Below are 24104 nucleotides of genomic sequence, written 5' to 3' on the forward strand. Positions count from 1 at the left end.
CGGATTTAGTAGAGTTTGTGAGCTATCAATCCAGAATCCTGTCACACCCATTGTTTGGAAACTTAAATCTAAATCTCACACAGGCAAGAAGGGCCGGCTCATCACAGGAAAGCAAGCCCATTCCCTACAAGGACAGGAGGCCCAAAGGTGGTTACAGTGGGTTTGCTACCAGTGTGGAAACGGCGACGCACAGCACTACTAAGCAGGTTGTATCAGAAGGTGCAAATAAAACACAAAGAAAAACAAGTAAAGAGTGTTTGCATTGCAAGGAAGACCATCATCTCAGTTCATGCCCGCAGCTGAGAAAGAAAAATCATGAGGAAAAACTGGAGTTCTTACGGAAAAATGGAGTGTGTTTTGGATGCTTTGAAGTCGGTCACATGAGCAAAGGTTGTCAAAAGAGACTTACCTGTCAAGTGTGTTCTCTTAAGCATCCAACGGTCCTACATATCAACAAAAAAGAGATTCATAATCAGAAGGGTGAAAACTCAAAAGATATGGCTGTGACAAACGTATACACAAATCAAACTAATGTGTGGAGGGATACTGGGGCCGGTAACTCAGAATGCAAACTTGCTATTGTCCCTGTGAAAGTCAAAATGAAAAAAGGTGATAAGGTGATTAATACCTATGCTTTTATGGACCCAGGAAGCTCTGCGACATTCTGCACAGAGTCCTTACTCAGGCAGTTGCAGACCACAGGAAGCAGAACAAGTGTTCTGCTTAGAACCATGAACAAGGAACAGGTCATAAAGACGTCCCGGGTGACGGGTATGGAAATCAGTGGTCTTGAAAGCAATGAGTACCTGGAACTCCCTGAGGTGTACTCCCACACTGTGATTCCTGTGAAACCTGAAAATATTCCCAAACAGGAGGATGTAAAGCAATGGCCGTATCTCCATGAAGTGAAGATTCCACACATTGAAGCAGAAGTCAGTATGTTGATTGGGAACAATGTTCCTAAGGCTTTGGAACCATGGATGATAATTAACAGCCAGGGAAATGGTCCTTATGCAGTTAAAACCACTCTTGGGTGGACAGTGAACGGGCCGCTCACAAACGGCACTGGCAAGGTCATCACAGCAAACAGGATCTCTCTGGTGAAGATTGAAGAGTTACTACAACAACAGCTGAAGCATGATTTCCCAGAGCGTCAGCATGAGGAGCGCTTAGAGATGTCTCAAGAAGACCATGCATTCTTGAAAAAGGTTTCTAACTCAGTGCCTTTGAGAAATGACAACGCTGAGTTCCCAAACAACCGCTGTCTGGCTGAGCAAAGAGCCATAAGCTTAAAAAGAAAACTGCTAAAGAACACACCATTTCATGAGGAATACAAAAGATTCATGGCTGACAATTTAAGGAAAGGGTTTGCTATCCAAATAACACCACAGGAGATGCAAAAGAAAACCAAGATGGCAAAGACATGGTACATACCTCATCATGGGGTGTATCACCCAAAAAAGCACAAGTTAAGGATAGTGTTTGATTGTGGAGCTACTTACCAAGGTCTGTCACTCAATTCTCAGCTTCTACAAGGCCCAGATCTCACCAACAGTCTTACTGGTGTCCTAACAAGGTTTCGGCAAGGGACTGTCGCCTTTATAGCTGATGTGGAGGCCATGTTTCACCAAGTCCGAGTACCCGACGAGGACTCTGATCTTTTAAGATTCTTGTGGTGGCCTGATGGAGAATTGTGCAAGGATCTTGAGGATTACAAGATGGTGGTACACATCTTTGGAGCCACATCATCTCCCAGCTGTGCAACTTTTGCTTTACAGCAATGTGCGAGAGACAACATTGCCAACTTTGACCCAGAAGTCACACAGACAGTTCTCAGAAACTTTTACGTGGACGACTGCCTAAAGTCTATAAATTCTGAGCAAGAGGCCATTCTACTCGCCAAAAATCTCATCAGGCTGTGCGCTACTGGTGGTTTTAAGCTGAATAAATGGATCAGTAACAGCAGGTCGTTGCTTCTCTCCATCCCAGAACAGATCCTAGCACAAGAGATAAAAGATCTGGATCTGAATCAAGACGCACTGCCCAATGAAAGAGCTCTTGGGGTGCAATGGTCTATCCAGTCTGATGCATTTGTCTTCAAAATCCATCTTCAAGACAAGCCACTTACCAGGAGAGGAATCTTGTCTATGGTGAGTTCCATATATGATCCTCTGGGTATGTTGGCACCAGTCATCCTCTCTGCAAAGCAGATACTACAGGAGTTATGTGGATTAAGGCTTGCTTGGGACGATCCCATACCAGGAAACCTACACAGGAGATGGTTAAGCTGGCTAACTGACCTGTCCCAACTGGAGAAGTTCAAAGTTAGGAGATGCCTCTTGCCAGAGAATTTTGGTACCCTCACTTCAGCTCAGCTCCATCATTTCTCGGATGCGAGTGAAAGTGGTTATGGCACTGTCTCCTACCTAAGACTTCAGGATGATGAGCACAAAGTTCACTGTGCCTTTGTTATGGGCAAAGCAAGGGTGGTGCCATTAAAACCCATCACCATCCCAAGGCTTGAACTCACAGCAGCTACTATGGCTGTACGAATGGATAGAATGCTGCAGTCAGAACTTGAACTTTCTTTGATGCCTTCAGTCTATTGGACAGATAGCACGTCTGTGCTTAAGTATCTGAGAAATGAAACCTCTAGATTTCACACGTTTGTTGCCAATAGAGTGTCCAGTATCCGTGCTTCATCTGACATTACACAGTGGCGTTATGTCAGTGGCACTCTGAATCCTGCTGATTGTGCATCCAGAGGCGTATCAGTCACTCGTTTCCTGAATTCAGTGTGGATCCAAGGTCCTGAATTCCTACAACATCCAGAAACTGAGTGGCCGCGAAGTCCAGAATGCACATTGACACAGGATGATCCCGAAGTAAAGGTCTTCACCGTAAGTGTTGTTCCCGTGAATGAACAAGTGAATACTGTCATGAAATTCATCACTTACTACTCCGAGTGGCTACGACTTCGAAAGACTGCAGCGTGGATGTTAAAAATCAAAGCCACATTGAGAGGTGCCTGTAAGGAAAAGGAAAAGAAACCTGCTCATGGAAAAGGAAAAAGAAATGACAAACACCTGCTATCTGTGGAGGACATGCAGGTAGATAAAAATGCCATCATTCAATTTTGTCAGTCAACAGACTACAAAGAGGAACTGGAGTCTCTGAGGAAAGGAATGTCTGTGAAGAAGAACAGCCACATACATAAACTTACCCCGGTTCTTCAGGATGAACTAATAAGAGTTGGTGGAAGGTTGGTCAAGTCTGCATTTCCTCATGAAGCTAAGCACCCTGCCATTCTGCCACGAAACCATCACGTAACAACTCTGATAATAAGACATGTACATGAAACCATCGGACACAGTGGGTGGAACCAAACCCTGTCTCGGCTCAGGCAAAGGTATTGGATACCAAAGGCAAACTCTGTGGTCAGGGCAGTGATCACAAAGTGCTTCCACTGTAGACGATTGAGTGGTGTCAGAGGTTCACAGTACATGTCAGACTTCTTTTGGAAAAGGTGGACAAGAGAATACCTGCCAGAACTGCAAGAAAGGCAAAAGTGGACTAAGAAAAGGAGAAACTTTGTTGCTGGCGATATTGTCCTCATAATAGATGACACTGCTCCCAGAAACTCATGGGTCATGGGACGAATCACACAAACCCTGCCTGACAAAAGAGGATTTGTGAGACAAGTGCAAGTTCTGACCAAGACCAGCACCTTGACCAGGCCCATCACAAAGCTTGCTCTGCTCCTTGAAGCCCCTGAAAGAAGATCCCTCTCCCTCTCCCTTTCTCCCTCTATCTTTATCTTTATCTCTCTCTATCTCTCTCTCTCACCTATACTGATTTACATTTGTGTACATTACATACAACATGGACTGCGTGAACTCTCTTTTTTGTGTTTTTTGGAAGAAGATTTTTGATTTTTGATCATATTTTTGAAAGGACTTAGAACTTGAACTATAAATGAACTATCAAAAAAAAAAAAAAAAAAATGACTTAAAAATGTTGTAAGTATGTAATATATGAAGTGTGATCTCAATAAGGATATGTTAGAATTTTGGCTGACTCCTATAACTGTTTGTTTTGTAATTGTACTGTTTGTTTGCAGAACAATTAGGGGCCGGAATGTTGGAGCCAGAATGGGTTTTGTTTATTGTTATTATTTATAGTTATGAAATATTAGGATAAGTGTTTTGCATTTATCATAATTTAATTAAATAATATTTTGTTGGTATTTGGATTTGCTTTGTGTACTGTTGAACAACCTGGAAGTGCGAAATTGCGTTGGCCACGGCCCACTTCGTCAGGTGACTGCAGCACCTGACCTCGTGAAGGCAATTAAAGCAGTCTGGACGCGTCACTCCAGAGACAAGTTGGCAGGCATGCAGCCAAAAGGTTTTTTGACCGCAGAAAGCACAACAAATTGGAAATACGGAAAACTTTGGAACCTCTGCTGTTTCGCACCTCCAGGTTGTACCATCACCTCAATTCAGGTACATAATTCTTCATCTTTTTTGTTGCAATAAATCAACTATCAACTAAAACCCAACAGTGCTTGAAGCGCGTCAACCTAAGGCTCGAATAGGAACGAACTTGGTTTTACAACTACTGTTCATCTGATCCAGCCTTACAAGTGTCCTATGTGGCAGACACCATGCCACGAAATAGGTATGAGGAGTTATGCAGATACCTACTCTGTTCAAACCCAGGGATAGCAGACTCTGGTGACAAGCTTCAAAAAGTGAGACCATTACAGTTTTTTCCAATCATTTTCACACTTGGTTCAGTGGCATGTTTTTCTCAAACTTTATTGGAATTCAAGTAGACCTCCACCCCATTTGCACATTCGTCTCTCATCAAGGGTCTTTGCAACTAGGTTCATAGTCTTCGCATATTCTGCCAGAAATGCAAGCTCGACAGGAGTAAACCTGGAATACCTCCTCTGCACTCCTCCTCTGCATCTGGTTGACTCGTTGGATCGCTGTTTCCTCACAAACCCTATTCTCAGAAGCTCCGGACGCCACTTCCTGCTGCTAGAGTTGCTACCTACTGTGCTCTCTAGCCCCGGAACGCTGCTTATCTGCTTTTGTACTTAAGTATCCCAGTGACTGCGCTCACTACTACTAACTTTCACATTACATCGAGTCTGGGAATTCTCTCCCCCCCCCTATTCTCTGTCACTCTTGGCTAACTGTCCTTAATTGGCTCCCACGGCCATGGCTTTCTGTTCTACCTCTGTCTGCTGCCTGGAATGTAACATGTTTAGCGATTCCCCAACACCCTTCAGTGGGCACAAAACTTGCAATAAATGTAGGCTACTGGCAAGCCTGGAAGCGAGGATATCTGTAATTGAGTCACGTCTCCTCAGTTTAGACCATATTACTTCGTTAGCCCAAACTAGCGAAACCCAGCATGCAGATGAAACTAAATTAACTACATTAACCAACGCCACTCCACCCTCTAGCACACCCACGATAACACCGCCGCTTAAATCCCAAGACAAATGGGTAACTGTAAAGCGAGGAAGTAGTAGAAAAAATAAATCAATGTCCGTATCACACTGACATCCCATCTCAATTTCAAACCGTTTCTCCACAATTAATATCACCGATGCTGATGATAAAGTTCTCGTAATTGGTGATTCCACCCTGAGACATATTAAACTCGCAACCCCGTCACAAACAGTGAACTGTATATCCGGAGCTAGAGCAAATGACATCGAATCCCACTTAAAACTAATCGCTAAACGGAGATTCTCTAAAATTATTATTCACACAGGCGTAAACGATGTCCGCCTACGACAATCGGAAACCACCAAACTAAACTTCGCATTGCTACTCAATACCGCTACACAAATGGCAGACTCTGTAGTGTGTTCGGGCCCTATGCCCATAAACCGCGGTGATGAGATGTACAGCAGGCTATCCTCACTTAATAACTGGTTAGCAGAATGGTGCTCATGCAATAACGTAGATTTCATAAATAACTGGCCAACTTTTTGGAGGAAGCCTGGGCTACTGCAGAAGGATGGCATCCACCCCTCCTGGGAGGGTGCTAGACTCCTCTCTCAAAACTTAATACACCACCTAGCCCAAACCTACTACTGACAACCCAAAATTAGCACTGGAAGGCAGACCACACTAACTTTGGCTGCACCAGTACACTCTTTGCCCATATTAAACCATATACAAACGGTATCTATACCCAGAACGTACAAACCCAATGCAAATCACACTAAAAGAAGTATCAATCAGGAAAATCTAATAAAGATACAAACCTTATCAGCACACAATGAAACTTGTACAATCCTAAAACTGGGCCTTATTAACATTCGGTCCTTAACATCAAAAGGTGCACTTATAAATGAGCTGATAACGGACAAAAACATTCAAATACTTTTCCTAACTGAAACCTGGCTAAAACCAGATGAATTCCTAGCCTTAAATGAGTCCACCCCTCCAAGTCATGTTAACTGTCACATCCCCCGCAGCACAGGGCGTGGAGGTGGAGTAGCTACAATTTCCCTCGCTAACCTATGTATTTCCCCAAGACCTACATTTAAATTTGCATCATTTGAAGTCCTCGTACTTCATCTTATGCATCCAAACTCAAAAGCCACTCAGCCGGTCACTCTCGTGACACTATATAGACCACCAGGCCCCTACACTGAATTTTTATCTGAATTTTCTGACTTCCTATCCGCCCTGGTTGTAAACTCTGATAAAATCCTCATAGTGGGAGATTTTAATATCCACATGGATAATGAAAATAATAGCCTTACAATTGCATTCCAATCACTAATAGACTCTATCGGGTTCTCCCAACATGTAAACACACCAACTCACCACCATAATCACACCATTGACCTTGTATTAACACATGGCCTAGAAATTGACCGCCCTCTAGTTCTACCTCAAAATACTGCCCTTTCAGATCACCACCTAATTACATTCAACATGAAATTAGATCTCCGTCCAACAACGGAATTAACCTACTTCTACAGCCGCTGTCTATCCGACAGGACTACAGCAGAATTCATATCAAAACTACCAGTCGCTCTTGCCACAGCTCCTACCACTGGCAAAGTAAATGACGTACGCACACCCCCACCCCATATCGGCCTACTAACGGATGGCGTCATACATGCGCTCCACTCAACCCTTGACGCTGTTGCGCCACTAAAAAAGAGAATAAGAAAACTGAAAAGACTGGCCCCATGGTACACTGATCAGACTCGTGCACTTAAACAAACCACACGAAAACTAGAAAAAAAATGGTACTCCACCAAACTTGAGGTATTCCACCTGGCATGGAAGGATAGTCTTCTAAGCTATAAACGAGTACTTTCTGAGGCAAAATCGGCTTACTATTCTTCATTGATTGACAATAATAAAAACAACCCAAAGTTCCTATTTAACACCATTTCTAGGCTAACAAAAAACCACAATACAATCGAACATTCTGTTCCCATAAGCTTTAGTGGTAATGATTTCATGACCTTTTTCAATAACAAAATTCTAACAATAAGAGAACAAATTCATAGTCTCCTCCTTACACCTCTTCCAAAATGCCCTATGGCTATGGCAACACCCCCTAAACCTGGTGCTCTCCTTGAATCCTTCGCACCCATTGACCTCCCTGAACTAAACTCCCTGATCCTCTCATCTAAATCATCGACGTGCCTACTAGACCCTATCCCCACAAAACTTCTTAAACATGCACTATTGTTATTAAGTGAGACATTACTTAATGTAATGAATAATTCACTAATTTCCGGATACGTCCCCAAATCATTTAAAATAGCAGTGATCAAACCATCTCTCAAAAAACCTAACCTTGATCCTGATAATCTAGCTAACTATAGACCCATATCTAACCTCCCCTTCTTGTCAAAAATACTTGAAAAAATAGTAGCTAAGCAACTTACTTCCTTTCTACACCAAAACAAAATCGAAGAAACCCTCCAATCTGGCTTTAGAGCCCACCACAGCACTGAAACGGCCTTAGTCAAAGTCCTGAATGACCTACTAATCGCATCCGATCATGGGTGCACCTCAATACTAGTTCTCCTAGACCTTAGTGCCGCCTTCGACACTATAGATCACCATATCCTATTACAGAGACTTGAACATCATGTTGGCATCAAAGGCTGTGCCTTATCCTGGTTTAGATTAGTGCTGTCAGTTTAACGCGTTATTAACGGCGTTAACGCAAAGCCATTTTAACGCCGTTAATTTTTTTATCGCAAGATTTTTTTTTTTTAGATAAACATTCTTTTTGGCCACGCAAACTGTGTAGTAGGCTAACGTTACGGTTTGAGTGAATGGTGAGCGCGATACGGCGAAATGGATGATAAAAAGCTTCTGAATGGAAAGTTTACTTTTAAAAGTTGTGTTGTGCAAAAGAAGCCAGCTTCACTGTTGTATGAAAATGTCAACAGGCAGCTGGCTGAAAGCAAAGAGAAAGTAGGCTTACCTTTTATTGGTAACCTAACTGTTACGGTTCATTGTTTCTGAAATAAGAGGTCTGACTACTATGTTCCCAGCAAACTTGAAAAAAAGAAAATATTAAGCCATGGTTTAACTGCACTATAGGCTGAGTCCTTGTTTACCTGAAATGTGCACTTTATAATTTTATTTTGTACCGCCCTGTTTGGCAATGTTGGTTTTCAATAAAATAAAACATTTGCATAAAGCAAGCCAATACACTTTTCCATGTTGATAGGGGCATTCAAATAAAAATAAAATGATGGAAAAAATAAATAAACAAAGGGACATTTAGAATAGATAAAAATTTGCGATTAATCGCGATTCATTTTGAGTTAACTATGACATAAATGCGATTAATCGCGATTAAATATTTGAATCGTTTGACAGCACTAGTTTAGATCTTACCTCTCTGATCGCCATCAATTCGTTCACGTCCATGAGAAGTCATCCAATCACACTAGAGTAAGCTACGGTGTTCCCCAAGGCTCTGTCCTCGGACCACTGCTCTTTTCCCTTTACATGCTACCCTTAGGTGCTGTCATAAGGAACCATGGCATTAACTTCCACTGCTATGCTGATGACACCCAACTCTACCTATCCATGAAACCTGATGAAATTGTTCATTTACCCAAGATAGAAACTTGCCTGCAAGATGTAAAATCTTGGATGGCTAACAACTTCCTGCTCCTCAACTCTGATAAAACTGAGGTTATGCTTGTAGGCCCCGATCAATTGAGAATGACACTATCTAGCCATCTATCCACACTCGATGGCATCCCAACACCCAATACTAGCATCAAAAACCTTGGTGTAACTATCAACCAAGACCTCCTATTTGACTCACACATAAAACAGATCTCAAAGACATCATTTTTTCATTTACGCAATATTGCCAAAATTAGAAAAGTCCTATCCCTCCAAGATGCAGAAAAACTAATCCACGCATTTATTACTTCCCGACTAGATTACTGCAATGCTCTCCTGTCCGGATGCAGCATCAACTCAATAAAGAGCCTCCAACTTATACAGAACGCTGCTGCCCGTACACTCACCAGAACTAAAAAATATGAGCACATCTCACCTGTACTTGCCTCTCTGCATTGGCTCCCTGTCAAAAGTAGAATTGATTTCAAAGTACTCCTGCTAACATACAAAGCCCTAAATGACCTGGCTCCAAACTACCTTAAGGAACTAGTTGTCCCCTACTGCCCCCTAAGACCGCTCCGTTCCCAGAGTGCAGGCCTCCTTGTAATTCCAAGAATATCAAAAACCACAGTAGGAGGCAGAGCCTTTAGCTACCGAGCCCCCCTCCTCTGGAACAATCTCCCTGCCTCCATCCGAGATGCAGACACCCTACCTATATTCAAATCAAGACTAAAGACATTCCTCTTTAGTGCATCCTATAGCCATAAGTAATTGCGTCAACAAACCCATCACCTGCTGGGCCAGCCAGTCAGCAAGCATAACTAGACATAACTGAACACATAAGAAAAAAAATATATATATATATATCACTGGGCTACAGACAGCGTATGTTGTACCCTGCAACCCTAACAAAGCTTACGACTAAAATCTCCATATGTACCAAACCAAACTAATTGCTAAATGCCAGAATAGCTAAACACATCTAAAACACATGCAATACCCCCCTAATCAACATAACTGGGCTACAGACAGCGTATGTTGTACCGTGAAGGAGTGCGGAAGATCCCGGGTACAGCACACGGCGCGTATTGCGACTGTCACCAGCCAACTAAATACTAAATAAAATCCCCATACACCCAGCCAGGCAGCCTCTCTCTCTCTCTCTCCCTCTCCTTTCTTATCACATTGCTAATGCCTATAATAACCCACTCACTCTGTTCTTTTTCTTTCTCTCCTAATCTAGACTATCTTCGCCATGGGACGCTGCTGTAGTCTCTCTACCCGGTCTACCTGCAGAAACCCTTGACCAATTGCACCCACCGCCACCGCCACCGCCACCGCCGTACACTTACTCTACCTCATACCCTATGCTAGCATTTATATACAATATATATTATTGCCACCATCGACATGTTTCTCTGTTCCTACTCCCCTTACCCCTGTAATAGTAACCCTATCAGCACAGTGTATATCCACTAAACTGGTCTTGTCTGTATCATGTATTTACCACTGGATGTCTGTATATTGAAGAATAAGATCGTTTGTGCCCGCCTATAGATAAAAACTGAGCGTTTTAACGTGAGCTTTCGAGCGCTCTCACAGTTAATATTTATGGCTATTCGACACACTTATCTAAAAACCAGGCTAGTTCGGATCATCATGTCATACTGTTCTTCTCCCTATAGTGTGTTTCAGCCCCAAATACAACAAGGAGTCACAGTCACCTTTATTGTATCCTTTTCCTGAAATGGAAAAGCAGACAGTCTTACCCATTCACACCAGCCGTCCCAGAGTCGTTCTTTCTTCAAGAGGTCTCGGCTTCTTGCGGATGACCTGTTTGTGTCCCGATCTGGGGTCGTGGCTGGGATACTAAGGCAAGAAGGCCATGCTTTTCGGGGGTAGCTCAGTCCATAGGAAAGACGCAGACGCGGCTCTTGTATTTCTCTTGTCTTTATTGTCTACCCTAAAGAGCACAACACAACACATGCACATGAACACAAACTGCATTCGCCTTTTAAATCCCTCTCACATGCAACACGTTCTAAACCACCTCCCTTTTTCATGACACTTCTTAGCAACATATGTTCATCTCTGACCCATGTGTCACCTCCTCGCAGGCCCAGAGGCCCCTTCCTGCCCCCTCCACTATTACACAATGTACAGCACAGTGAAGTTTGCAAACTCTCTCAAAGTACACATTGTTCTGCTTTACATTCTTGTTGGTTAAGCACATTTCATATTTCACACTTTTTCAGCAAGCATATATGGATATAGGTTTGTGTAAGCATAACTCAAGCAATTTCCACACACAGTTATTTAGCATGTTTCACACCACATATTAGGAGAGCACACAGTGGTTATATCATTGCACGACATGAATCAAGCATCATTCAGCAAAGCACATATAGTATATATGTTCATCACTCATTATTAATTGCATATGGGTTGGTACGGGTTGCAGGTCCACTCTCATGAGCCATATTCATCAATATATATTATGTACATCTACCAAATGCAGGCTATGTACAACACCTGTTGTTTCCCTTCCCCTTCTGCCACACAACCCTCCCCCCTTCCCCCCTTCCTATCTCCACCCGGCCGACCTCAAGCAGATGGGTTCCCCCTTATGTGCCGTGGTTCTGCTTAAGGTTCCTTCCTGACTAACAGGGAGTTTTTTCTTGCCCGTGTTGCCATTGTGCTTGCACTAAGGGGGTTTCAGGCTCTGGGCTCTGTAAAGCGCCTAGAGACAATTGTATTGTTATGGCGCTATATAAATAAAATTTAATTGAATTGAATTAAAATAACAAATAAAAAACTCAATGTCATATTTTTTTCATAGAACACCTTCAATTCAATAATAAACCAATTATGAAATGCTAATCATCTGTGCTGAGGGTTAGTAAATATACTGTATATATAGTGTTTTATAGCTTTTCAATTCAAAGTGAAAGAATATAGATATAGTTCAGCTTTAAAAATTAAAAGGGGCAGGTACATACATGGGTATTTGTAGTCGCATTCAAACCAACAGGACAGCTCAAAACAAATGTGACACTAAGGACTACATGAATTATTTTGGCGTGATGCATGTTTCAGTTATCTCCCAGGACAATCACAAGCCTAACTAACACATTTCCTGTGGGAAACACTGATACATAAACTGAATATTAAATAGCCTTATATTAGCTTACTACTGTGCAGTGGCGTTTCTACATTAGGGGCACGTGGGGCATTGCCCCACCAGATCCCCATGGCGCTATTTTGCAGAAAGCTCAATCTGTGCTTTGTGGCAAAATATATCTTATTTAATTTAATATGCATAGTAGCGTGAATGTGTTTGTGAATGTGTGTGTGAGAATAAGCTTGACTCACAAGCATTATAGTCCTGTTTTGGAGTAATTTGATTCATGTATGTTTCTGTCTGTGTGCTTGCTCTTTGAAATGCTGCTCTCCGCTGTCCTTCTCTGCTCTGTGGGCTACAGCGCAAGCTTAAGACCGTTGCCATGGAAACATTAATGAGCGTGAACCACACAGGCCAAAGATAACATTGGGAGATGGGGCACTATCCGATGTGCCCCACGAAATCTGCCTAGCAGCTCGACTCGAATATTGCGAAATCCGCGAGAACTGTACCCTGTGACCAAGAAAAAAAAAAAACATAGTCAGGTCATATCAGACAGACCAATGCAGACCTGCCAACCTTGAAGAAAGTTTTTGAGTACCAGGGGAGTTTCAGTTTGGCAGGGGTTTTGCATACGGTCAATTCCCCACTCACCGCCATATCATCCAGTTATTCAACATAATAAATCAGCGGCGAAGAAAACAATACAATAATATTTTCTTGACAAGAATTCCATAAATGAAGAGAGATCTTTACATGTTGCATCATTGAGCACTTCTAAAGAATATATTTATATATATATATATATATATATATTTAAAGCTCCTATTAAAGTATCCATCTATCTACTTCCAGTGGCACTTGCTCTTGACTGCTTTGCCTCATAGCTTGGCGACTTGGCCTTTTTCAACAGAGCATCACTGAAGCCTTCCATGTGACAGACAGTCCCCTTTGCATTCATGCTCACCTTTCTTGTCACCAAAGCGCTTATCATGTCAGTGCTCAGGGTTGCTCTGTATATGGTCTTTTTTTCTTTTTTCTTTTTTCTTACTTGTTTTTGGTAACGAGACTGAAAATCGTCATCTGACGTCATGATTATTTTATACCTGCAAAAGTCTGGTCGGTTGACTGGCTGCAATAGTAGGAATTATTTGCTACGTTAGCAGTCTGTAGTCAAACACCTTTGCAATGGTCACTTTGCCCCAACAGAGCGATTCAAAGTTAGAACAGTCTCCGTGGCGTTTGAGTTAACGTTACTGCAACTAAATTAGCCTACTCCATCAGTTATTCACACCGTAGCCGTCTCGTAACCAGGCTAATCACATCGTATGCTAGCTACTACGGCTAACTTTTTATACAAATTTATCTGAAGGATATACCCCTTGAAATGCATCATCTCGTTAAATTACCGAACACATGTTTTAACGTTTTATATGCTAACATTACGGTCACATTTACTGTATTACTCCCCCACTTCCCATTCTACCTCAGCAATGCATTACGCCTCGGTGGATAATAAAGTAGCAGTGTAGTATCAGTGGATGTTGAGTGAGTGAGAGTACTATTGCGGGTCGGGGAGGGTTACAGAACCACAGGCACAAGGTCGTAGCATCTTGTCCAATCTGAGGGATGTAGTTTAAATTAATGTACGATATAGGTTTGTATTGATTGAATTTTTTTTTGCGTAGTTTCAGCTGGCATTTCGTACCTGCGTATTTTGACTAAGAATTGCGTGGTTGGTACACAAAATGCGTGCAGGTTGGCAGGTCTGCCAATGCCAGTAACGTTACTGCTAGTTAGCTATCGCTAGTTTTCGAGTATTTTCGAAGTTTTAATTCAGACTACAATGAGGAATGTAGACTATTTTTGTGAGGTGACATGACCTCATACAAAATTGCCCCACCAGAAATGTCAGGCTAAAATCGACACTGCTACTGTGTAGTACATTTTAGATCGTGGTAGTGAATTAGCCTACAGCTTATTTGTCAAACATCACAGAGAGCTAACTAGGTTAACCTGTAACTTAGAACTGCTAGCAAGCAAACCAAGGCATGTTGGCATGTTCCTCTGCTAGCCAAGCTGTCGCACGCATTGTAAATCGACCATTATTATAATAATACAGAGCTTACCTCTACATGTTTTGAATGGCAAAAGAACGTGGTTCTTGGGTTCGAAAAGTTTGCATCGCATTCTCCATGAATCCTTTTTGCTCCCGACGATTTCGAACAATTCTTTGAGGTAGGGCCAGGGATGTGGAAGGTTTTGCTGTTCTCCATCGCCACTACTGTCTTGCGTCTTCAGACATCTCGCCAGAGTTGCCATCTCTTTCTGACACTGCCATTGCCGCGCGTTGTCTGTTGTCTTGTTTTGCGTCATGCGTAAAGAAGATGGATAGCTAACCAATGAGTGTTATGGGTTTCTATGCTTCATCCAATTACGCTCGAAATCAGTATATCTGGATGGCGCCATTGATCTGTATTGGATGGCGCACATTTTAAACTTTTGAAATAAAACCGGAACCAAGAGTAACGAGCCTGTTTTAAAAATGTAAGGAGTAGAAAGTACAGATACTTGTGTTAAAATGTAAGGAGTAGAAGTAAAAAGTTGCCAGAAAAATAAATACTTGAGTAAAGTAAAGATACCTAAACATTCTACTTAAGTACAGTAACGAAGTATTTGTACTTCGTTACTTGACACCTCTGATCAGTAGACTATGTGAACTAAATGGGATACGTTTCCATTGCCTAGATACAAAATGCAGTCAATGACCACTTCTTCCAAAATTCATGGATACCTGTCTCAGTCAATGTTCACCACCAGCAAAACGCTGTGCAAGTACAGCATTTTTTCCCCCAGATATTTAGATACTCTGTTCAAAACAGTTAACTTTCAGTTCAAAACCAGACACAATTTAGATCACTGTAGATGGAAAGATGCTGTATTTTCAGACAAATTAAATTATACACTTGAAATAAGAAAGATTTTGTTTTTACTGATGTATTCATAAATGTATTTGGTTTCCATCTTTGTTTTGTTTTGTTTGCAGCCTTGCTACCAACTATACTGCAGTACAGCGTTGAAATGTGCATGTATGTAACATATAGATGTAGGTGTCACTGAAGACATTTTCCCACTATCACTGCTGCATATGAAATTCATGGGCCATCAATGAGACAAACTGACCCAAAAAGGGAACTACAACAAACATGTCTATCCAAAGTGACTTACAATATCATTTTTCATTGCCCAGGAATTGAACCCAGGTCAGCTACTTGTTAGCCAACAACACTAACCACTGTACCACTTATCACACCTGGCAATCTTGCCACACAAAATTGGTATCTACAAACCAACAGAAAAGTTTGTTCTTACAGTTTTTTTTCAATAATTTTCACTCGTCTCAATACCATGTACACATTCCCAAAACACTTAACACATCGAGCATACCAGTAGACTATGTGAACCAAACTTTGGATACTTGCCCCTATGCTTATATACAAATGCAGTCAATGACCACTTCTTCCGAAATTCATGGAAACCTTTCTCAGTCAAGGTTCACTACCAGCAAAACGCTGTGCAACTACAGCATTTTTTGCCGATGTTTAGATACTCTGTTCAAAACAGTTAACTTTCAGTTTAAAACCTAACTTACAGTAATTTAGATTACTGTACATGGAAAGATGCTGCATTTGGACAGACACATTAAGTTATATGCTTGAATAAGACAAAGTATTCTTTTTGTTTTTTTGGCTTGCAGACTTCTTACTATCTCTACAGAAGGCAAGCATAGATGTAGCTGTTCCTGAAGAGTTGTTTCCACTATTACAGTACTGCTCTATATGTAAGTCATAGGCTATCAGTGATTGAAGAATGCAATTGGCTATATGCCACATACTTCTGCTCCACGGCCTCAGCCACCACGTTCACTTCCTGTCTAGCAACGCAACGACCACAATGGCTGCATCTTTTACCTGCTCCTCCTGGATCTCCCGACAATATCAGTGACAGACGTGAGCAGAATTATCTAGGCTAATTCAACCACAGCCACCGCAAGAAAGGACAAAGTATTCAACCTGTACGTTTCAAATTATGTCCATAATTATGACGGTAAGGTTAAAATTAAGTGTTTTATGTTAGCCTAGCGTACATGTTAGCGAGTAGCTAACGACATTAACGTTAACGTTCATTGACATCGTCATTGACATCAGTTGCACTAATCATCCTTATTACTGTTGTATTTTGTCCTGTGTCTTATTGATATATTGTATTTAACCCTAATTTTAATGTTAATCACAGTTTCAGACCAGGGTCTGACAGGGCTAACAATTAGGTGTCAGTGCTACAGATCAATGAGGAAAAGTCAACCTCCTCACAGTGTAAGGGAAAGTCATCACACAGGTTAAGTTTAGGTTCCTGAGAAAACTCAAGTATTGTATTTAAGTAGTATTGACGTGTTTGTGCTTACTAGGTGGTGGGTCTGTTCATCTTTGCAATTAAATTTGGGGCTGACCTGAATTTCTAAAGTTGGGATGATTGTTGTATTTTTAACAATAAGCCAGTTGTTGCCACCTCAAGTGTTTGCCCATTTTGTCAAAATCAGTGTCAAAGTTGGTTAAACTCGCAGGCAAACATAGTTGCCATAGGGGCAGTGAACCAGCTCAAGGATCACCTCTGGAGCTGGTGGAAGTGACATCCAGTGTCATTATTCTTGTCTTTATTCATCTGTCAAACATCTGTCAAACAATGTCCTCATTTCTTTGTGATTTCTAATAAATGCACATGACTTCTTACAATGTTGCATGGTCTTGTTTGTGTATCATCTAAGCCTATCATTTATCACAGTTAAGATCACCACGTCATTATACATTTCAATTAAATTAAAATGGCTTTATTGGCATGACTGCATACAACACAACGTTGCCAAAGCATGTTTTTACACAAAATGTACAATCGCAATTAACATCAATAAATAAAAAACAAACAATAAGTCTCTCTGGTTTTATAAGAGTTTCATTATTATTTTAAATCACAGGAGTAACCTGTATAGAGGAGTCACAATCACCTCTGCCTGAACCCTCTTGTCTCAATGTTGGGGTTATCTACCAGGACCTCCCTGCTTATCTGGTGCCCATGATCACAACTATGGCCATCTCCCGTGACGTGCCGCTGGTAGACTCTGTGTTCAGCCTGTTAAAGAGGGCAGCGTGCTGTCTAACCAAATGCCAACCAAGGCCGTGCCCAGAAACCTGCCCACACTCAGATGCCCCATCACCCCCACAGCTGCCACTCTGTGATTACAGGTTTGGGCCCTCTACCTGTTCTTTCATCTACACACTACAACAACACCATCACATGGCATCCCTTAAAACACCTCTGGAGACAGCCCACAAAATTGAAGAAGCTACAAAAGAACAGAGTTAATGTGCAGAGTGGCACCAGCTTTGGTGGTCCTGCATCACCTCAACCAAGTTCCGTGAAGTCTGCCACATCAGGGCACATAGCTCATCTGAAAATATTCCTGGATCTGCTCCTGGGGTATCCAAATCCTCACTGAGTCTCATGATGTGATGATCCGACTGACTGGACGGATGAGCAGGTCATGTGATGCAAACCTAGGGAAACAGAATAGAGGTGTGCATCTTGTAGATATTCCCATTTTAAAGTTATTCAACTTTATTAAGTTGTAAACAAATGTGATGCATTCCCGACTATCTTTTGTTATGAATTTCACTAACATAGCAGGTACCGGTAGACCTTATCCTGATATTAACCACAGAAGAATTTACCTGGCATGATTTTTGAAAATAAAACAAGTATCTTGGCATGTTGACTGACACCATGTGATGTCGATTCAACCTGTAGCTTCTCATGTAGCGAGCTACTTTTGTTGTGTTTGTGTATCTTAGCTTGCTACATTTACTGGTAGCTTAGCTCACTACATTTTCCAAGTAGCACACCGTTGTACGTTGAATTCTGGCATAAAGGCACCCAGCAGTGTTCAGCAGTTGTACCATATGTTCGCTGACATTTGAACTTTTTCGTCGATTCTCTTCACTTGGCTAGTTTTGGACAATCAATATGGACGATGGATGCTTAAAAAAGTTTTATCCAACCACAGACCGGATTAAAGTGACGACATCCGGTTTTAATACACATTCTCTGGCCATACGTTTTCCCTACCGACAGATGCCATAGCAGCGGAAGTGAACGTGGTGGCTGAGATTTTAAGCGGAAGTACATCAGCTCACCGTGGCATATAGGCAATTACAGTAAATGTACCCACTCAATAGTGACATCTATTGTGAGAAGCAAACTAACATATGAACACTGTCTTCAGATAGTTGGCTTGGATTGACGTATTTCCAAGATGCAATGCAAAGGAGAATGTTATCGTAAATGTGAAGTTCAAACATGTAAAAGTTTGACACCAAATACAGAGGACAGAATGGATCAGCATTAGGGCTACAGCAGAATTCTAGTGGTATTACAGTACTTTGGTAGATTGTATCTTGTGTTGATGTATGTAAATATTGGAAATACTGCAGTAAATACGTAGCATATTTATGCCTTTTTGTTGTCCTGTAGTAAGCCTATATATTGCAGTAACACGTGCAATTTTAGCATATGATTGTAATGAAACATATTGCAGCATTTTAGAATTGTTTGTTCACTGTAATATAACAATATTTACTGTAGTCCAAAGAAGTGTTTGCCTTTGTGTGTTTTTTCTCTTTTTTGGAATGCAAACATACAGTAATCTATGCCAATCTGGAGGATACAGCAACATGTTATATATGCAATTGACAATGCTTCAAGTTGTTAGTGTTTTTTAGGTCATTGTACTCTGAGAGAGAACATTTGCTAAAGTTACGGCAGCATGACTCACTTTTGGGTGAAGTATGAAGTGTTTTGGTGGTTATAGTGCATTTTGCACCAAAGGTTAACTGATATGCTGAGGTGTGCGTCTGTTAAGCCCACTGTGTGAAGAGTTTGAAAAAAGTGTACATGGTATTGACACAAGTTTAAAAGTGATAATGAAAAACTGTAATGTGTGTCCTCCAGGAGAACGTCCTAAAACTTCTTTGACCATGTAAAAAGCTCTCAGTAGGTGAGGCCATGATTAAATTTGACGGCATGCTACTTTGGAAACAGTATATGCCTAAGAAACATGGCAGATGGGGTATTAAGATCTGGTGTCTCTGTGACTCCCTGAAAGGATACTCTTTAGCATTCAATGTATTAACAGGCAAAGAGGGGTGTGTGGCAGATGATCTTGGTTTGGGATAGAGCAGTGGTCACCAAACTTTTTTGGCCAAAGATCACGACCTCAGGCGTGGTGACAGATCTACCTATTGAGGCGTTGAGAGAAAAAGACTGTCCAGACTGTACTTAACTTTTTATTTAGCCTAATTGTAATTGAATAGAATTAAACACTTTGGTCCAGCTTTCAAATTGATGTGACCAAGAACACACTAAATCACTTAATTTCAGTGCAACATAAAAAGAAAAATATTTGTTAACCGCACACAATATGAACAAGAAAAAACACATTTGCAATGAGCAGGCTGGATATGAACTGCTTTACTTTGTAACTGAAGTTACAACACAACACTGACAATCTTTGTTTTCAGATAATTTGACGAAGAGGTTGAAATGATGTTGCTTTTATGTACATATATCCAGTGGCGGCTGGTGATTTATTTTTTGGGGGGGGCGCAATCATAGACAAATATATATACACTATGGGCGCAGTTGGGCAGTGCGGTTTAAATAGCACTCCACAATGAGAAAACAAAAACACGAGAGGTTTTGAGTAGAATATATTAAAAAACAAAGATTTATTTCATGAAAACACAGTGCTCAACACTGTCCACTAACAACTCTCAACAAACTGTAAAATTGGGCATGAGAGGTTTAGAGCAGAATGGTTTAAGAAACATTGGGTTGGGTTCCAGAGGTTTAAATATTGGGTAGTAGAGGTTTAGAGTAGACTAGATTCAGAAACATTGTGTACAAGAAGTTTAAAACGGAGTAGATAAAAAAAATTAAAAAAAAACACAGGGTGTAGAGGTTTAGAGCAGAATAGAGTGAGAAAGACTGAATGATACCAGTAGTTTAGAGCAGAATAAATTCAGAAATGCTGGATTATACTAGAGGTTTAGAGCAGAATAGATTCAGAAACACTGGATGATACTACATGTTTTCGAATGCCAATTCTGTACCCTTCGTCCAACTGCTCTGCAATACTCAGTCTTCCAAAGAGGCTTAGCTTCAGGCTGGTAGTTAGATGGCTGCGGCAAGATTCGTGCTTCTTACATTTATCGTTGAAGTGCTTTAGATCCCTCATCCCCGTTGCAGTCCAGATTGTTTCAGTCCCAGGACTTTGTAACAACAGGCAGGGGAAACAAAAAAACGCATCACTCACTGAACAACCAGCTAACCAGCTCCGGTTAGCATACAGGCTTGAGGAGAAGCTACGGGTGTACGTCGTCCTCCCGCGGTCGATGCTCTGCTCCTGCATTTTTAAATCCGGACGTTCGGGTCCCATGTCTTTCAGTCTCTTCTTATCGACATCTGATCGTCGATTCGAAAGTTTTCAGTCGGCATACTCACAGAATCGAAGTCTCTGCTAGCTATGTTGCTCTCGTAGATACGTGAGATTCATATGGGATGTGAGGGAATGATAAAGGTCTCTGATTCGACGAATAGTCCAGTCGCGTTGAAATAAGAAACGATGTCATTGGTCAGGGCGCAAAATTTTGCGCCCCAGGATCGAACTTTCATCCGCCAATGAGAAGCTGTTCTTGCTCAAATGTTCAGACTTCCATTTGGCCGGCGCCCCTCCAGGGAGGAGGGGCTTATCTCAGTGATAACGAATGGCAATATATTATATTTGGTCACATTTAAGTGGTTGTTGACAGGGGCTTACGGGCTCCCACACACATTTAACGCGTTAACACAGTACATTTCCTATTTTAATTGTTTGGTATATAATGTTTTTTTACTTTTTTTTTTTCATCTCAATTTTAGGAGGGGCGGCGCCCTTGCGCCCTGTATTGACGCACCGCCCCTGCATATATCAATATCACAAGTCAATATCAAGCCAATATTAAATCTAACCTTTTGAAAAAAACTGTAACCCTATCGAAAAGGGACACAGTAGCGCACATGACCATGTATCATGCTACTTGTGTAATATTATTCTAAATAGTCATAATAAAACCAATGATTCTACTGCTACTACTTAATAATACATAATATAATAACCACAGCCACAGAATAACAACTGTCAAGATTTAAGAACTTTGTCATGAGACACAAAAAACCATACAGTTACTCGGATAAAATGCTCCAGTTATGTAAAAACAAAAACATAAATTGTCATCAGTTCACAAAATATACAAATATATACAAATGTCCAGAAATAATTCAAGTGCTTTGTGACACAGGACATCATTCAAAGTCCTCATCTTTTGTAACGTGGAGATCTGACTGTAGATCAGACAATTTCTTCAGCAAGATACAGCGGAGCCATGGAACACTGTTGCCGTCAAGGCTCTGGTGGCTCCCTTCAGACAGACAGAGAAAACTAAAAGGTACACAGCGATATCAGGAGTGTAAAGTGTTAACTTGAAATATTATGGTCATGTACATTCAAATGACAGCGGTAATGTATTGTTCTTACCATCAGCATTTACGTTGGCTAGTAAGGTTTTCAAGCCATCCTCTCTTTTCTTGAGATTATGCCAGTGTTGTTTCGACTCTTGCACAAGGATCATCTCTTCCTCCGCAAGTCTCCGAATGAGCATGACCTTATCAAACAGCTTTTTCTTTGTCAGGAAGTCTACTCCATCTGAATGTACGGAAAGACCCAAATACATACACAAGAAGTCAGAGTAAGTTATCCGTGAAAAAATATCTATGAAATGGGTGGTATTTAGCTGCACCATAGTGGCATAAAACCATACCGGAGGAAGGCAGGTCCCACGGCAAAACAGAATCACCCTTTAGAATGGCTTCTGCTGAGCAAAGCTGTTCTGATGGCTGGACAAGGGCATCAAATTTTCCCACTGCGACTGCCAAACTTTTCTTTTCATCCCAAATTTTACGTCGCAGGATGTTACGTGCTGAGTCTGAAAAACATGATCATAAGATGGAAAGCACAATTAGTTTTAATTTTGTTCTCACCAATGAAACATTTCATTACATCTTTACATTTATCAGATGTTCTGAAGTGAGGAAATGCAATGCATACAACATTACCAGGGGTAAACAATACCTACCATTCTGTCTGTAGAGACGATTTGTTTCTTTGTTTTACTCCAAGTGCCAGCTCCTCAATTTTCCTCCTTAGTGGCAGCAAAGAGGAATCAGCACTGGTGGGTTCTGCTGAGGAGTAAATCATTGATTTTCATCTACAGCCCAGTACATATAAAAGCAATAGTGTCTATGCCTATTGTTATATAAAATAGTAATTACGTACAGTGTGTTTACATTTTTTTTTCAAATGGAACAGCAAATGATTTGCATGCGACAACCTCTACACACCAGTGTCTTTTGCCCAAGTCTGGACATCCAGGACAAACTGCTCTAACATCAATCCCAAGTTCTGCCTTAAGGGTGGCGAGGCTTTCCAGTTCTTTTGTGTGGTTCTTCTTGGTCTGAAGTATGCAGAAAGGTCATTCCCACGCATCAAACAAACATTGCATTCAATACATGAGCAGCTGACAGAAAATGTGATTTGTCACCTTGAAATATCTGGCACACAGAGCATGGCACAAATTGCGCACTTTAAGATTATTCCAGGCCATGCTTTGGAGGGTCAGTGTGTCGGTTCGTCCTACAAATGACAATGAATTCAGTTCTTTGGAAGTATAACATACAACAGCTTGATTTCAACTAATTCATAAAGAATTCGATGCAATGTTTTTTTAATCATTTAACTGAAGTACTCAATGTAAATATTTTAATGAATTTCTATATCAAATCATGTAAAAAGCAATAACAAGTATGGAACAAGATAGCATGTGCAAAACTGTCAACTGAGACATTTTATGTAGCATTTGAAGACATTTATTTACAGCTCAGACACAAGAAAATAAGGGTCCTGGGCAATGCTTTCCCACCTGCTTTGGACATGAATTTTGTGTTGCACGCCAGCCTGGACAGGAAGCTGTTTACTTGCTCCACCTCTTCACCTAGGGTGGAGCCTGCACCAGTTTGGTAGCCACCACCATGAAGGATCTGTTTAAGTTTGTTAGTTAATTATCAAACACAGTCTGAGATTAAGAGACATAGTGTGTAGGTGAAATTGATAGCTTACCTCACATTTAAGCCCATGTGCTTTGGCATGAAGCACTGACAGGAATGGTTTCATCTCAAGTAGATGCCTGTACTCAGGGCATGCTTTGCCAATTTTGTGCAGGTAGGGCATATATTTGCACACCACATCCATACAGAAGAATATAGCTCTTTGATTGGAAGCTATTTCCTTCTGCAGGAACATAGGGTATGCAAAAATTTCACCTCTGTATAAAGGATAAACAATTCAACATGTTATTATTGAAGATGAACCATGGTATGATTCAGTCCTTTGAAAATAGCACAGTGTAGGTACACCTGGAATGGTCCATTGTGTTTGACTTTAATCAGTAACTTGCGTGTGATTTCACCCAGAAGTTACGTCAAGCTTTACCTGTAATAAAAAGGCAACCTGATGCGACTTTAACCACGCCCCCTTTAGCTTGAACAAAAGCAACGTCTTCCCAGATGTGACCCTCTCTCTGTGCCGGCGCCCATCTGGCACGGACCTCTCCACCTCTCTTCCTCCCGGCCTC

The 24104-nt window shown here is 41.2% G+C and overlaps 1 protein-coding gene and 1 long non-coding RNA gene across 2 annotated transcripts; one reads left to right on the top strand and one right to left on the bottom strand.

Moving 5' to 3' along the window:
- Positions 1-731: 731 nt before the first annotated feature.
- LOC116223618 lies at positions 732-9905 on the top strand (the record flags this gene model as incomplete). Its single annotated transcript, XM_042709683.1, has 3 exons — positions 732-3262; positions 6134-8186; positions 8895-9905. Coding segments are annotated over exons 1-3 (5595 nt in total), but the record flags the coding sequence as incomplete, so codon positions are not given.
- Positions 9906-21263: 11358 nt separating this feature from the next.
- On the bottom strand, positions 21264-22832 carry LOC116223569. The gene is made up of 3 exons (XR_006152802.1): positions 22236-22832; positions 21953-22120; positions 21264-21856 (listed from the first exon to the last, which is right to left on the bottom strand). It is a non-coding gene; the product is annotated as an uncharacterized LOC116223569 (long non-coding RNA).
- Between the last annotated feature and the right edge of the window lie 1272 nt (positions 22833-24104).

This window comes from Clupea harengus, chromosome 14 (assembly GCF_900700415.2).
Source record: "Clupea harengus chromosome 14, Ch_v2.0.2, whole genome shotgun sequence".
Classification (NCBI taxonomy): domain Eukaryota; kingdom Metazoa; phylum Chordata; class Actinopteri; order Clupeiformes; family Clupeidae; genus Clupea; species Clupea harengus.